Source organism: Calypte anna, chromosome 13 (assembly GCF_003957555.1).
Source record: "Calypte anna isolate BGI_N300 chromosome 13, bCalAnn1_v1.p, whole genome shotgun sequence".
NCBI lineage: Eukaryota > Metazoa > Chordata > Aves > Apodiformes > Trochilidae > Calypte > Calypte anna.
Window position 1 is genome coordinate 16830111 of NC_044259.1, and position 15871 is coordinate 16845981.

General features: G+C 52.5%; 1 protein-coding gene across 1 annotated transcript in view; it reads left to right on the forward strand.

Annotated features, from left to right (window-relative positions):
• The window catches only part of ARHGAP26 (Rho GTPase activating protein 26), a 98227-nt gene that overhangs the window by 33603 nt on the left and 48753 nt on the right, over positions 1-15871 (forward strand). The window contains exons 12-15 of the mRNA XM_030459113.1: positions 6234-6270; positions 10212-10277; positions 11206-11280; positions 15585-15672. Of these exons, the coding sequence (XP_030314973.1) occupies positions 6234-6270; positions 10212-10277; positions 11206-11280; positions 15585-15672 (266 nt within the window). The remainder of the gene's footprint in view (positions 1-6233; positions 6271-10211; positions 10278-11205; positions 11281-15584; positions 15673-15871) is intronic.

Genomic DNA, 15871 nt, shown 5'->3' on the forward strand with positions numbered 1-15871 from the left:
CTGCTTGGAGTATGGAGACCTGGCTTTGGGACAAAAATAGAACAGGGTTGATAAGGCAGAGCCAGAAACAAGGGCTGATTTCATCAAGGTTGCCAGGTGTCCTGCTTTTAACAAGGAAATGTGCTTTTTTGTACATGAGCCTTCTTGCTCTCTGCTTTGCTGGCATCCTGCTCCTGGGCTGTGTCCCAGCAGAGCAGCTCTGCAGCCCTGTGCCAGGCTTGCCAGGGCATCAGGTGCAGAGGATCCTGCCTGGGACATGTGGACCTGTGCCCATCTCCTTCTCTTTTGATCTTTCTCCTTCCTTTCCTTCTTTTGCTTTCCCCACTTCCCTGGGCACCACAACTCCCTGCACCCTTTCTGGTGTTGCTCCGGGGTCGAGGTGGTTCCCTGCAGCTGTAGGATGGGAAACCCAAGCCTGCTGGGAAACCATGGGATCATTCTGCTGCTCGTGGAGCTGAGCAGGGGTTCCACATCCTCAGGCACAGGGACAGGGGGTGTCCAGGGTGCTTGGTGGCTCTTGGACCTCCCAGACTACACGGAGCGTGTGGCAGGAGCATCCCTGGGACAGCAAGAGCAGGAAAATGATGAGAAGGTGGTCCTGGCAAGGGAAAAGCTTCTCTGGGGGGGTGTCAGATTTTTTTGGGGCTCCTTGGGGTGAGCTATGGGGTTTATCTTCTCCCCTCTGACCTCTGGTGGGGGGGGAACATCTCCTCCAATGTCCCTCCCCAGGTGCTGGGCAGGGGGCTGTGGGCTGCTTGTCTTCCTGAAGGGCCCTTTGGACACTGAGATGGGAAAGGCAGGAATGCAGCAATAGGAAAAGAAAAGTGAGCACTGAGGTGTCTGGGCAGAGGAAGTGTAAAACCCAGGGGCTGGCCCAGGGGCTCAGAGGTCCTGGAAGTGGTTGGGTCTGATGGCACTTTGGGGAAGTGAGGGGGTGACACTTTGTGGTCTCTGCAGTCAGAGCAAACTTGTCGCTTGTCTGCTAAAATTAGGCTTGGAAAAAATGCTATTTTTGTCACTTTCTTGTTCTCTTGGATTGCTGTGGAAGGAAGGGGTTATTTGGTTGTAAAAGCAGCAGAAACAAAGCAGGGCCTTGGTATCTTTTAAACTGAGTGTGCTCAGGAACTGACTGAAGTTTTGCTTTCTTGAGATCCCTTTGAGTTACCCCAGAGCTCTATGCAGAGCCTCTTGGTCACCATCTTCACCAGAGGGGATTTTCCTCTGCTGCCAAAGCTTGAAGTGAATGTGAGGGGCTCTTGGCCCTCTCCTCAGAGCACCTGAGCACTCTGCACCATCATCCTCAGGGGGATTTTTGTCCAGACATTACAGGATTATTTCCATAAGCTTTTTCTGTAATAGTTTGTTGCTTCTCAAGCTTCCAGCTCCTTGCACAGGATCAGGAAGAAATTCTTCAGGGCTGATCTGGATGTCTTTCAGCTTCTTTGGTGCTCTGAAGAGGGGGATGAGGATTTATCCGGACCCATGAGGAGGGATCAGGTGCATCATTGGAGCCCAAGGGAGAGGGATATCAGGAGGAAGACCTGCTCCAAGTGGGTTTTCTAGTGTCTTTTCTCACGTGGAGCCATGGAAGAGGGAGGAAAAAGGCTGAATGAGTCCCAGTTCCTGCACAAGTCCTTGTGCAGCAGTTGCTTTGCAGCTTCAGGATGCTGCAGCCACCACCAGCACTGGAGTCAATCTCAGGGCTGCATCCTGGTTTTCATCCCCTTTTCCATTTTTCCTTTTAAAAAAAAAAAGGTTACAAAGCACCCATCTAAAAGGTGTCTTGAGTGCCTGTCCTCGGGGAGGCTGGCAAGCAGCTGGGCTACCAGTTCTGGGGGGGAATAGAATGGTTTCTATTTATACTGCTTTGGCTTGTGCATCTTTGGAGCTGAAAGTTGAAAATCCCGTTCATGGTTGTGGGGAGGATTTCTGAACATGAATCACAAGGAAATTGCATAACACTGCAGCATTTCCTCCTATTGCTCAGGGCTTTGCAAACACTGAGCTCCTCCTGGGAGACCAAGGAAATCTGGCAGGACCTGGCCCATTTGCACACTGCTTTTAGTTTAAATTGCAAGTCTGGGTTGAAAGAGACCCCAGGAATTAGGAAAAAGGAGCAGTAAGGTGGAATCTCCCATGGATTGCTCCTGGTGAAAGCTTTCTGGGAAGCCAGGCAATTCTTTTCTCTGGTTTCCAGCCACCTGGGCAGGGTGATGGGACCTGGAAGACTTTGGGAAGGCACACGAAGGTTGGATTTTCCTGTACAAAGCAGGTTTTTGTTCAGATGTTGTGTGTTCACACGGAGCCTGTCTGCACACATCATTAATTAACCACCAGTTCATTTATTCTGCAGGTTGACAGACATCGTGGGCTGCCAGGGTGAACCCTGAAAAGGAGGAAATAAACAGCAAATTACATCCTATTTTCTTAATTCCCCTTCCAAATGTCAGCTCCTTCCTTTTCCCCACACTCCTCCTCCAGCCCATTCCTTGTTTGCTCCTTGCCTGGCAATTTCTTGAGGATTATGTTGGAAAACTGAGAGATTGGCTTCTCCTTGGTCTGCAGGCATCAGGCTATGCATGGGGGCTGTCAGAGGATTTGAAGCTGGGGATGGTGGCTCTGGGAGGATTTTTGATGATGAAAATCCACAGCTTGGTGTCATTTCCTGAGCTGTCTGTAGCTACCACACCTTTGGACACCAGGGACCTCTTCATCATCCTGATAAAAACTCTTCCCTCTGCAAACCACAGAGGATCTGGGGTGAAATATTGCAGCAGAAAGAACTACCCTGCTCTTTGATAAGTTATCTGAAGTGTTCAGTTAATAACTGAGCACAGTGCAAGTGTAGGAGGGGGGATTCTGGCTTTTCATGAAAACTGCGAGAATTGTCATAAATTGCAGTTTCTGTTGGGCCCTTGCAGAGTTCATGGTGCTGGGTTGGGTTCCATGCAGGTGAATCTCAGGGTTTTTCAAGAATAGGTGACAAAGGCCTTGTTTTAGCCTCAGGTAGCAGTGATTCTGCAGCTGTATCTTCCACTGGTAAAGCTGGGATGTGGTGTAGCTGCCCATCCACACTGTGACTGCAGAGAAATAAATGGAAGGCATCAAGATAGGGGGGAAAGGAATCAGGAGATGTGCCTCTCCCTTCCCATCCAGCACTTGGCTGTTGTTTGGGAGAGGATCCCTTGGGAGGAGGGGTTGGATTTGTCCTTTTCTGCAGTGCTGGGGTGAGAGCACAAGGAGGGTGGTGCAGGGGGAAGATACAGGGTTAGATGCAGGGGGAAGATGCAGAGGAAGATGCAGGGTTAGATGCAGGGATGCTCCTGTCTGAAGTGTTTGTGGCTTCAGTTTTGTCACTGATCAGTGGGGATTTGGGGAGCAGGCAGGGGAAGAACCTCTTTAAAATTGAGGACCCTTGCAGAGGGAGGAAGGTTGGTCCAGCAGCTGCTCAAGAGGCTTCATCTTCAAACCCCCCCTTGTGCTTTAAACCCTGCCTGGTTCCAAGGCTGCCTGGGAAAGGCTGGAATGTTCATATCCATAAAGCCAAGCTGGGCAGAGGGGTCCCTGTGGGCTGGGACAACGGGGCACCTGGGGGCCCTTGGGCTTCTCTCTTGGACCTTTTGCACAACAAACTTTTCTTCAAACTTGGAAACTTCCTCTTATCCTAAAAAAAAACCCAAACAAAAAACGTCTCTCCCTTCAGAAGGCTGGAGGCAGTGTAGGAAAAGGATTTCTTTTTGAACAGTGATGTTTTTCTTGGGAAAGGAAGTGATATTGCAGCTTTGGGGCTGGGTTAAGCCCCTGATGATGTAGTGGTGCTAATGGATTAACACAGTGACAATGGATAAAAGGTTTGTCCTTCCTAAGATGAAGGCAGGATGATAGCATCTCCTTGTTTTATGGTTACATAGTTGACCTTTGCTTGAAATTTCCTTTTCCCTGTGTGCATACTTTGCCATTAATGACATAAGCATATTGTGTTTCCTTGCCTGTACTTCTCCCTTGTTTTAAAGAGCAGTTTCTGGTGATTAACAACCCCTCTGGTGTTTCATGGCACCGATCTGGAAGAGCAGATTTGCAGACAGACACCTCTTTCCCTGGAGCTGATGTGCTGTGCACCATGACCTGAGCTCCAAGAATGGTCCTGGGCAGCAGAGGAGAGCATGGGGAGAAGGACAGGAGATGGGGAATTGTGCCAGGAATTGTGCCAGGATGGGGAAAGGTGCCAGGGCAAGGAGCTGACCCAAAAGAAGGGGCCCTGGCTCTGCAGGACTCCAGGTCAGAGTCACCCCAAGCTGTGTCCCTGCTCCCTTCAGTGAGTCCTCAGCACTGGAACTGCAGATGGAGACAAAACTTGCCTTAGGGAATGTTGTCTTGGTGGCCAGGGCTGCCAGGCAGGAGCCCACTGCTGCTTTCCTTCTCTTTTTAAACTTTTTTTCTCAGGACAAGCCCTGTTCCTGGAGCAAATCTCACTTGCTGACTGCAGCTGCTTTTCCTGCTGAATCATCCCCCAGGTTCCAGCTGTGGGATGCTGGATGTTCTCCTGCAAACAAACCCCTCTGTTTGGTCTTGTCCTGCCCAGCTGGGTGCCCTGGGAGTGGAGGGGGATGGTTGTCCTTGGGAAACATCCCAGGGAAGTGGGAACTGGTGCTGAGGGGTGGTCTCTGCCCACCCCCCAGTTCTGAGCTCTGGGCAGAGCTGGTGTTTGGATGACCTCCAAGGCAGGCATCTGCTTGAGAGACCCAGTGGTGACATGCTGTGTGACACACAGGCTTCTTCTGGTTCTTTTTTTGGTGATGGGGACACTGGGCTGGCGTTGGGAGCAGGGACAAATCCTTTGGGGACATGGTGGTGTCACCTTCCCCAGCCTGCTGCTGCTGGAGCTCCCAGGGGAGATCCCAGGGGAGATCCCCTTGGCAGGATCCCACCCAGGGGCATCCTCTGGACCTCTGTCCTCCGTGTCACTGTCATTAGTTGGGAGCCTGAGGTGGGCGAGGTGGAGAACCTCTCCTCCTCTCCTCTTCCTCTTCCTCTTCCTCTTCCTCTTCCTCTTCCTCTTCCTCTTCCTCTTCCTCTTCCTCTTCCTCTTCCTCTTCCTCTTCCTCTTCCTCTTCCTCTTCCTCTTCCTCTTCCTCTTCCTCTTCCTCTTCCTCTTCCTCTTCCTCTTCCTCTTCCTCTTCCTCTTCCTCTTCCTCTTCCTCTTCCTCTTCCTCTTCCTCTTCCTCTTCCTCCTCCTCTTTGGGTGCTTTGGCTCTTGCTACCAACATTGCCTCTGGAAACTTTCCCTCCCTGCTTGCTGTTTCTGGAGGCAGCATGTGCTGGCCTGGGCTCCAGCAGGAGGGGGGCTCCCAGCTCTGTTCCCCTCCCCAGGAAGGGTCTGGACTCCTCTGGCTCTGTGGTTGTGGAGCTGGGGTGGATGAGCCAGGCTCTGCCCCTCCAGCTTCTTTCTGCTGATGCTGGGAGGGTTCTTTTGGAACATTTCACTCTGTCAAGCTGGAAAATAACCCAACCTGCCTGAAGGCTGAGCTCACAGCTGAGGTTTTCATGGTGCTTGGCTTTGGGATCCTCCTCAGGCTATGATAAGGACTTTTTCTCAGTGGTTTTCCCCTTTTTGTGGTGTCTGCTGCAACTTTGATCCTGGGGAGCTGAGCTGGGAGAGGAGGGGAGGCACTGGTTTGGGGGACAGGGGAGTTGTGGGGTGAAGCTGAGAGCCTGGCTTTGCCTGGGCAGTCCTGGGCACATGAGCTCCTCATCCTCATCTTCATCCCTTGGCATTTCAGGTCCTTGCTAAAGCCTGGGAGTTAGGAACAAGTTCTGTATCAGGAGTGGAACAATGGCACAGGGTGCCCAGGGAGGGGGTTGAAGCCTCATCCCTGGAGGGAGGTGAGGCTTGGGGAGGCTCTGAGCACCCTGACCTAGCTGAGGGTGTCACCCAGACCTAGGTGTCCCTGGTAGCTGCAGAGGGCTGGGATGAGGTGACCTCTGAAGGTCCCTTTCAACCCCAATTAATCTATGATTCTGTCAAGTGATGATGTTTCTTTTCCTCTCTCCCTCTTTGCCTGACTCATTCCTGCAGGCTGGAAGGGCTTGTGAGCCAGGGTGGAATCCTGCTCCCTGCCTGGGTAGGATGCTCAGAGGAAGCTGTGGCAGGTCCAGGAGACACCAGGCATGCCAGCAATCCCTTCCCAGCTGGAGCCAGGGTCTTCACAAGCCTCTCTCCTTGTGTTTTTCAGGTCTACAACTCGAACAAGGACAGCCAGAGTGAAGGCAGTAAGTATTTAAGTATTTCTTCCCAGAGCCCTGGGTGTGGGCAGGGGCAGGGGGAGAGGCTGAGGTGGGGACCAAGGGGTGCAGGTGGCAGCTCGGATGCATCCCTGCTCCTTCCTGAGCCAGAATGTGGAGGATGGGGGTGGCTTTTCCACAGGGGAACTGGAGCAAAAGTATAAAGAGCAGGGAGGGCCTGTCTAATTAAGAGCCCCTGGAAAAAAAAAAGCAAAAAAAAAAAGCTTATTTTATTGTAGTTTGGGCAATCAAAGAAAGCACTTGCTTTTCTTCCTAGAGGAGCTGTTGCACCTGGTCCTGGCTCTTATGCCCTGTGTTTCAAAACCCTTAATTGAGCCATTTCCCAGGAGGTTTGAGTGGCCATAATTGCTCTGCTCAAACCTCTGATCCCTTCCCTCCTTCCCCCAAAGTCATCGCTCACGTGGGAGCCCAGCCCAGGGTGAGGGTTAGCAACCAGTTCATTTTTATACCACCTCAGACAGGGCATTTTTACCTTGAGTGGAAGCACATTTCTCCTGTACTAACAGGTGTAATTTGCAGGCAATGTTCCTCACACCCATTTCCAGCCCCTGCACAGCCTCTTCCTCCTCTCGGCTTCTCCCTTCCTTGCTGGTTCTCCATGTCCTCAGCTCCATCTCATCCCAGATATGTTCCTCCTGGCTTTGGGGGACCTGGATGGTCCTTCCAGATTAAATGGAATTTCATGGATTAAATGGATTAAAGCCTCACACCCCTGGAGGAGGGCATGAGCTGACACCCCGGGGGGGATGGAATCTGCTCCATCTTTTCTTCAGCACACAGATGGGCAGGATGAGGTTTTTTGGGAGCAGAGGGAATTGCTCAGCTCTGTCCCAGCCTGGCCATGAAGTGTCCCTGCTCTGTGCTCCCTGCTCTCAGCCTCTGCCAGGGCAGGACGTGGGGATTTGGCTGGGGGAAGATGTTAAAATAATAATAATAATAATTTTTCTACGTTTCGCTGCAGAGTAATGGAAAAACAGGGAAGATGTTAAGGGTAGGGGTGGGAGGGAAGGGTTGGTGAAGCAATTACCACTTCTGAAAGAAGCACTTGTCAGGCTGTGACCTTCCCATCTTACGTGCTGTCAGCCAGAAATCCTCCTGGGGCTGGGACTGAGCCTGGAGTCATCCTGCAGCTCAGCTGGAGGTGCTGAGAGCTCTGCTCGAGTGTGGCTGTGACTTTCCCAGGGTTGTTTGTCTCCCCTAATCCTCAGTCCTCAGCTGCCAAGCTCGGGGCAGGTCCCAGGGGCTCCTGGGTGCCTCCGGAGGGTTTCTGGAGGTGCTCTGATCCCCCCCCCCCCAGCCCATTCTGGGTTGTGCATCACTGAGGACCCCTCTTAGCAGGATCAGGACCAGGCTGACCTGCTGGGGGGGAGGGGGTAAATTGATGATTTTCCTGGGCTTAGTCTGAGCTGGGTGTAGGTGTTGGAGGGGGATGTCTGACTCTGCTGGGCTGAGGGTGGGCTGGGAGCCTCTGGGAGCATCACCCAGGGAGGGAGTGGAAGCCTCATCTTTGAAGATGCTCAGGGTGAGGCTTGAGGAGGCTCTGGGCAGTCTGACCTCATTGAGGGTGTCCCTGCTGACTGCAGGGGGGTTGGACTAGACCTTGAGAGGTCCCTTCCAACCCAAATGATCCTGGGATTCTATGATTCCATGATCCCTAGCTGGATATCCATGTGGAGGTCTGGGGGCTTTGAGGAGAAAAGGTCTTTTCTCTGCAGTTCCTTCCCATGCAGGTTCCCAGCCCAGCCCTGGGCTGTTTTGGGAAGGTGTTTGCTGATGGTGCTGGCAGGGCCCAGAGCCCACGTGTTGATTGTGCTCCCCAGAAGCTGCTCAGCACCCAGCAAAGGGCAGGGAGGCTTTGGCAAAGCCACCAAATCCCAACTTGGTCCCCGTGCATCCTCGCCAGGCTGAGCCTGAAGCTGAGGGTTCAGGCAGCCAAGGAGGCTTTGGCAGAGTTCCTTACCCTTTGGGAACCTCTTCAGTGTCCAAGGTTTGTCTTATAAATGAGGACAATCCTCCTTGAGCTTCCTCCCTGCTCTGGGGGGCACCCTGGGCAGAGGCTGCAGCTGGAGCTGTGATTTTCAGCTCAGACACCTGAGGCTGCTTTAGCTCCTCCAGACCATGGCTGGGGGGAGTTGAGCTCCTTTCCTCTTCAGCCTCACTTCAGATTGATCCAGGGGCTGGCTTCTTGCCACACAGCCCTGGAGAGAGGAGCTTCCTATAGGGGTGGAAATGAGTGCTGGGATGGATGGAGTCCGGATGCAATTCCTGACCCTGCAGCCCTCTGTACCTCACAGCTTTCCTGCCTTCACTCTGGATGTGCTCAGATTTTTAGCCACCAGCTCATTTGACAGAGCTTTGGGGTTCTGCAGCCTGCTGTGTTACCAGATGGCCATGGCTCTCCAGGGTGATTTATCCTAATCTTCTTTGGGAGGACAAGTGGGTGGCAGGGAGCTGCTGGGGCCAGAGGAATGCAGAGGCTGAGTTTGCAAACCAGGAGGACTTGCCCTGCTCTGTGGCAAAGCATCCTCCTGGCCACTTGTGTGGAAAAGCACAGAGTTCCTTTTTTTCCTTTTCCTTTTCCTTTTCCTTTTCCTTTTCCTTTTCCTTTTCCTTTCCTTTTCCTTTTCCTTTTCCTTTTCCTTTTCCTTTTCCTTTTCCTTTTCCTTTTCCTTTTCCTTTTCCTTTTCCTTTTCCTTTTCCTTTTCCTTTTCCTTTTCCTTTTCCTTTTCCTTTTCCTTTTCCTTTTCCTTCTCCTTTTCCTTTTCCTTTTCCTTCTCCTTTTCCTTTTCCTTCTCCTTTTCCTTTTCCTTTCTCCTTTCCTGTTCCTTTTCCTGCTCTGTTTGCTGGTCTGCTTGCATGGCCCAACCTGAGCATTCCCCCTCTTGGCAGCTCTTTGGTTCTTTGACCTTTGACAGAAGGTTTGAAAACTCTGCTCTCTGCTTCTTGCTTCCTCCTTCTCCCCGTGGCTTTTAATTCCTGAAAGTCTTAGGAGGAATTTGCAGCAATTCCTGCTGGGGCTTTTCATGAGAGGTGTTGGGGGGATGCAGCAGACCCTGCAGTGCCATGACCAGTGCTGGAGTCAGCAAGGTTGCCTGGGGCTGATTCAGTCTCCTTGCCACGTTACTGATGCTCCAATGTGCCACATCAGCACAAAGGAATTAATGGATTAAATAGAAAGAACCTGGCTAGGCAAAAATAGAAGAGGATGAGAGCAGCTGAGTAGCTGGAGGAAGGTCAGAGAAGTGTGTGTGCAGCCACAGGAGCTCAGGCCATGGGTGTCACCTCTGCATTTCTCTGCCAAGTGACAGCATCAGTGGCTGCATCCCAGCTGCTCCTGCAGGCAGAGCTGGTGACATGAAGAAGAAATCCAAGGGCTTCCACCCCACTGCCCAGGCACCCCCAGCTCTGCAGCTCCTCAGGCTGGAGGGATGGAGCTGGCCTGGGGATGAGGGCATCCCTGGAGCCTGCTGAGGGCTTGGGGAGATGGCTGGAGAGCTGAAGGTCTCCAGAATGACCTCAGCAAACTTCCTCGGGTGCCATGCCCAAGGTTTTATTGTTCAGAAGTAAATTTGGTTTCTGATTCTTCCGAGCAGCCCAAAGCCACAGACTGAGGTCTCTTCAGGTGATCTCCCCTTGAGCCAAAATCTGACCCACTGCAGATGGGAGTCTGGGGCAGAGCCCGGGGCTGGGAGGTGCTGGTTCTGAGGGCTCTGGGGGGGCTGAGATCAGGGATCAGTGCTCACTGAGGTCAAACCTGCTGCTGCCCATGCTCAGGGAACACCTCATTTCCCTTCTCTCCTTCCCCCCTCCCTCTGGTGCAGCTTTTCCCTGTGGGATGAGCAGGGGGGGCAGCAGGGAGCCATCCATCCTCTCCCTCTCCATCACTTTTCTCTTCTCTTCCCTCGTAGCTGCCCAGCTGGATAACATTGGCTTCAGCATCATCAAGAAGTGCATACATGCTGTGGAGACAAGAGGTAGAGCCCCCCCTCCACCTGATGGTCTTCTTTTGGGGGCTTGCAGCTGTCTGTAGCAGGGACAGTTCCTTACCTGCTCTTTTCTTGGGCAAAAATGGTTCATTCCCCCTCTGAGACCCAGGTTGGGCAAAACCCAGGTGCCTTCACCCAGGCCCATGTTCCCTGGGGCTGGGGTTGGGAATAATGCACTGGATCTGCAGGACAGGGAAAGGTCCCTCAGCTGGGACCTTGTCTGGGCATCCCCTTACAAAGCCCTTCCTCCTGTGGGGGGTAGAACAGCAGCTGAGTTTCAGTCCTTGCTGAGAAGCTCTCGTGGAGACTGTCGGGGCACAGACCCACAGACAAGGAAGGGGAATCCCCCGAGGAGGTCAGGGTGGGCACAGCACCCTGTGGCATCCAGGTGGTGGTTTAAAAGCCACGTGGGAGGAAAATAAAATGCAAGAAGCAAACAAACAAAAAAAAGCAGTGTGGGTGACAGAGACCAAACTGGGCAGGTGCAGACCTTGGGGAAGGGTCTGAGGGCTGCTCTGGGGGGAAGGGGTTTCTGGTTGTCAACCAGCAAGTTGTTTGGTTCTCCTTGTTCCCTGCATGGAGAACAGGCTCAGGCTTCAACCTGAGCTGAGAAAATTTCCTAAAGCTGCTGTTTTGGTGTCTGGAAAGTGCAGCTCCTCCTTGGGGCAGCCCAGCTCCCTCACTGATGTGTGCTGGATCCTTGGATCTTTGATTACTGAGCTGGCTGGGGGGGGGAAAGACTTTTAATCAGCACATGAAAGCCCTGACATCAAAATCAAATTTTACCCTCTTGTATAATTTTGTCTGGAGTCGGCGAGAGGGTTTAATTATTTTTGCTGTTAGAGAAGGCAGAGAAATGAAAGAAATGTCAGGAGCTCTTTTGACATTATCCTAATAAGCTCTTTGTTTTTCCTAGGGATCAATGAGCAGGGGCTCTACCGAATCGTTGGGGTAAACTCCAGAGTTCAAAAGCTGTTGAGTATATTAATGGGTAAGTATCTTGTGTTTTGTTAAGGGCAAGTACATTGTGCTGCTTTGAAGCCCTGCCAGCTGAGAACAGAGGATCTCATCGGGGTACCTAATCCTGGTGAATGTGCTCTTAGGGCCAGATGCTGTTGGAGGCTGGGAGGTCCAGGGCCCCCCTGGCAGGTTGCTAAGGTAGGGCTGGTGCAGGACATTGCTTTAAAGGTCTTCTGGTGCAGTCACTGGTGTCCTGCTCTCCTGTGCTGCAAACTTTGGCAGCCTTCCCAAACTAAAACCTTCAAAGAAAAATAGCTGAAAGCTTTGGTTTTTAATCTCCTGTCTGCCACGTTGTTCTTGGGATCCTTTTTAATTATTTTCTCTCGTGTGTTGCATGCTGCCTGTGGCTCTTCTGCCTTTCCCCTTGGGCTTTCTTCTGCCTGTTTTAACAGGGCTGTGCTCAGCCCTTCCAAGCATGTGTTTCCCTCATGCCTGAGGCATCGGATCCTGAAGGAGAGGAGGTGTCAAGTGACACCATGGCAGAGCTTGGTGGTGACACTTTGGGGCTCCTTTGGGCACTGACACCCCTGGGGCAGCTGCTCTGCAGCTCTCAGAAGCCTCCCCCCACCTGGGAGAGGAGGAGAGGAGAGGTTGGGGTGCACATCCTTCATCTGAGCCCCAAAACGTGCAGGAGCAAAGGGGCCCAAGGATTGTCACCAAGCTGGTGGTTGCTGTGGTGCAGGTTTGGGACCACTACAGCTGATTTTCCTCCCCCTTTTTGGTCTTCTTGCCACCTTCCCAGGCCTCTCCAACAGAACCAACCCTGCTCCCTGTGCCCTTGGCTGGGTCCAGGCTGGTTCTGGGGTTGGCAGTGGCTCTGTGTGACCTTTCCATCTGCTGAGCCATCCCCTGGCTGCAGCCCTGTGGCAATCTGTCTGTCTGGGCTTGCAGGAGGCAGATGTTTAAAGAATCATTTTGAGCAAACACCCCCTTGGGTTGGAAGAGCAGCAGCTGCCCTTTGCCTGTCCCACCTCCTGCTTCTCAGGCTTGGCAAAACCACCCAGAGGATCAGTCTCATAATGAGGAGGCAAAACATTAATAACTTGTTAGTGCCCTTAGGAATGTGTTTGCTGCCCCTCTGTGAGTGACCATTGTGGGCTTCTTCCTCTTTCCATTGGCTTCTCATCATCCCTTTGCAACGTGACTCCCTTTTCCTTGCCCTCACAAAGTGCCCCTCTGTGCTTGCTCCTTTGAGGGTTTCAGTCTCTCGTGTTTCACTTCCAACATCTTCCCTTTGCCTCTTCTTTTCCCACTCTTAAGAGGTTCCCTAGGAAAGCCCATGGTGTCAGCACTGACCTGTGCAAAACTGGGGATCTGGGGATCCTGGGGATCATCAGAGAAGAAAAGGGTGAGGCTTGAAATCCGTGGCTCTGGAGGGGACCTCTCTGCACTGGTTTCTCTCTGGCATTTGGAAAGTTGGCTGCAGTCACAGGAGCTGGTGACTGGCTCTCTGTTATTAGTGGAAGTCTGGCAGAGGTTCTGGGGCACGTGAGTCTGTCCTGCTAGCCACCCAAAATCAGCAGCTAAGCCTGAGCTGTCTCCTGGTGCAGGCGTTTGATGCTGCTGAGTTGGAGCATCAGATAGAGAGCGTTGCTGCCCAGCGATAACAGCGAGCTGGGGGTCGGGTGCTCGTGTCAGCTCCTCTGCTTCTGCTGCTCTTCCTGCTGGTGTCCATCATCTCGCCAGCTAGGAGAGCACCAGACCCTGGTTTCTTCTCAGCAGGGCAGCCTGGGGCTGTGTCAGTTCTCAGTCGAGGTGGCAGGGCTGTGACAGATGGCAGGGCTTGCTCGGTTAAAGAGCTCTGCGGAGCTGGGAGGGATTGAAACTTCTGGAGCCCATCCAGCATCCATTATCTCCTCAGCAAGTGAAGCCACTCAGCTGTCGACCTCGTGTCTCCTAAGGTGGTGATGTATCTGTGGTGGTTCTGCTTTCTCCTGCCCTGTCAGCAGTTGGTGGTGCTGGGAGCCCCGTGCTGGAACTGGGGACCCCCCCTTTGGGGCTCTCCCATGCCAGCAGTCCCCGGGATGCTTTGCAGAGCTGTGACTCCATCTCTTTCCCCAAATCACAGCCCATTAGGTCACCTTTGCCAATCCCAGTGCCTGGGAGGTTGGTGTCCCAGAGAAATGTTTAGGAAAGGGTTTTGGATCCCCTTCTCTTCCAGGCTGCCCTGGGGCTGTGTCCTTCCCCGAGCGGCACCGCTCCTGCTCCCGTCTGACCCTCCTGAAGGGAGGTGCCAAATGGTGCTTCCAACTTCAGCTTTCCCTTATATTTAGTAATGAATGTGGGCAGCATTAGTGATTGACACCGAGTTTAAATGGCAAAAAGCTCAAGTTTCCCTGCGGGGTGGCTGGTGGTGATAAGGGGGGGAGACTTTTGGCACAGCTCTGCTGGAGGTTGGAGCAGAACCTTCCCGTGGGCACCCACTGGGTCCTGGGCAGGTGGGGCTGATGCTGAGGCTGAACAGATTGTCTGCAAAATGGGTGAAAAAGGGGGGGCAGCCTCCCCAGGGCTTCTGGCAGAGCAAGCTGCTGCTCCCCCTCCTGCACCCTCACCATCCAAATGGGGACAAAACTCAGCAAATGGGTAAATTTTGGTCAGCTGGAGCTGCCAGGGAAGAGGTGGTTGTGGAAGGGGATGTGCACAGGGCAGCAATGGGACCAGCAGAACTGATTCCTCACCTCAATTTGGCACCCCCAAATTTCTCAAATTTCTGTGTAAACTTTGCCATGGAAAAAAAAAAAAAAGCTCTTTCTAATTTCTTCTTGATTTAGAGCTGGAGCTCTTCCAGCTGCAGCCTGGGGAGGCAGAGGCTGCATCAGGAACCCACCAGAGGAACTCTTCCTGAAGGTCAAGGGGAGCTGGTTGCCTGCTCCCAGCTTTTCCATGAGCCTGATGGGGGAATTTCATGGATTGTGCCTGTGGACTCTGAGACTTTTGAGAAGCCATTCAGTCTTGAGTTGCTTGTTCAGCCTTGCCATTCATCGGGGGGGGTCTTAAAAGGGGTGGTTTGTTGGGTTTTTTCCTTTCTTTTTGGATTTTTTTGCTATGCCAAGCTCCTCTTGAATCTCTATTGCAACTCCCTCCCTGTAAAAGGCAGTAGGAAGTTGCCTGGGCACTGCTGAGGAAGGCTGGTGTTTCTCTGTGGGGTTGCTGTGGGGCACACGTGGTCTCTGGGTGAATATACATTTTGTACATGTTTTCAAGTGCTCCTCTTGATGTTTTGGTTTGGGGTTTTTTTTTGTTTCTGATCTGGCTTTGTTTTTTTTTTTTTTCTAATTAAAATAAACCCTTTGCCCTAAGGGAAAGCCTAACTCTTATTCAGTGCATTCTTTTAATTAGTTCTAGAATTACCCTCTGCTTACCTTCTGCTTCATAATTCAAGAGCACACGAGACATGGCCATGAAAAAGCAAATACCCCCTGAGCTGGAGCCCTGGGACCAGATGGCAGCAGCACCTGCACTTGGCCTTGCCTCTGCCTGCTCCAGCTCTCCAGGGACTCTTGTCACCTCCATGTCACTGGAAGGACCCACAGCCACATCTCCCATGGTCTCCAGAGGGCTTTCCCAGGGACTCGAGAGGAGCAGGATCCCTGGTGTGGTTCCAGGTCCTTTGGGACCTGTGGTTCCTTTGGGTCCAGAGCAGCTGAGAGATGCCAGGACTGAGTTAGCAAAGAGCCTTGGTGCAGCAGCATCCAAGGAGGAGGGAAAGAGCAGGTTTGCAGGAAGCTGGAGGTTCCTGCAGGCAGGATCTGCCCGGGGAAGGAAGGAGCTGCCAGTCCAGAGCCTCCTACTCGCAGTGTCCAGAACAGCTGCACCCCTTCTGGATTTCTTTAAAGGAATTTGTGAAAGGAAAGAGAGGAGGAGAAAACATGCAGGAAGGAAGGGAAGGCCCCGGAGGAGAAGAATGGAGAAGAATGTGCTCTGCTCTGAGTATGCACTTGTCTGGGTCCAGGTCGTGCTTGTGCCCTGCTTTGTCACTGCTGTTACTGAACTCCACCACCCTGTGCCCTCTCTAGTGTCACACTTTGGGTCCAGCTGCCCATCTCGTTGCTCATGATCAGTGTTTTTCTTTATTTTTTCTCATCTCATGGCACTGAGTGTGGCCCCTCTCGTGTCAGGAGCTCTGCTTCCCTCCAGAAGTGTCTGATGGGGATCAGCTCGTGGTCACCAGGCTGGGGAGCAGTGACCCAAATGGGAGGTGATGATCTTCCCACACAGCTGGGGTATCCCTGCTTTGGTTCACTTTCTCCTGGTTTTTTTTGTCTTTTTCCTTAGATCCCAAAACAGCCACAGAAACAGAGACAGAGATCTGTGCAGAGTGGGAGATAAAGACCATTACCAGTGCCCTGAAAACCTACCTGAGGTAAGGCAGAGCATCAGGGTGCGTGTGGTGATCATCTGGGGCGTTACAGCCTCGTCCTGCAGGTCCTTAACAGCAGCACTTGCATGGAAGGAAAGGAGAAACTGAGAATTTATTCTGCCTTTTCCCTTGGCCCTCCAGCACGTTTGTGCAGGAATACTTTGTGGGCTCTCTGAGAGGTGTGTGTCTCATACACAGTGCC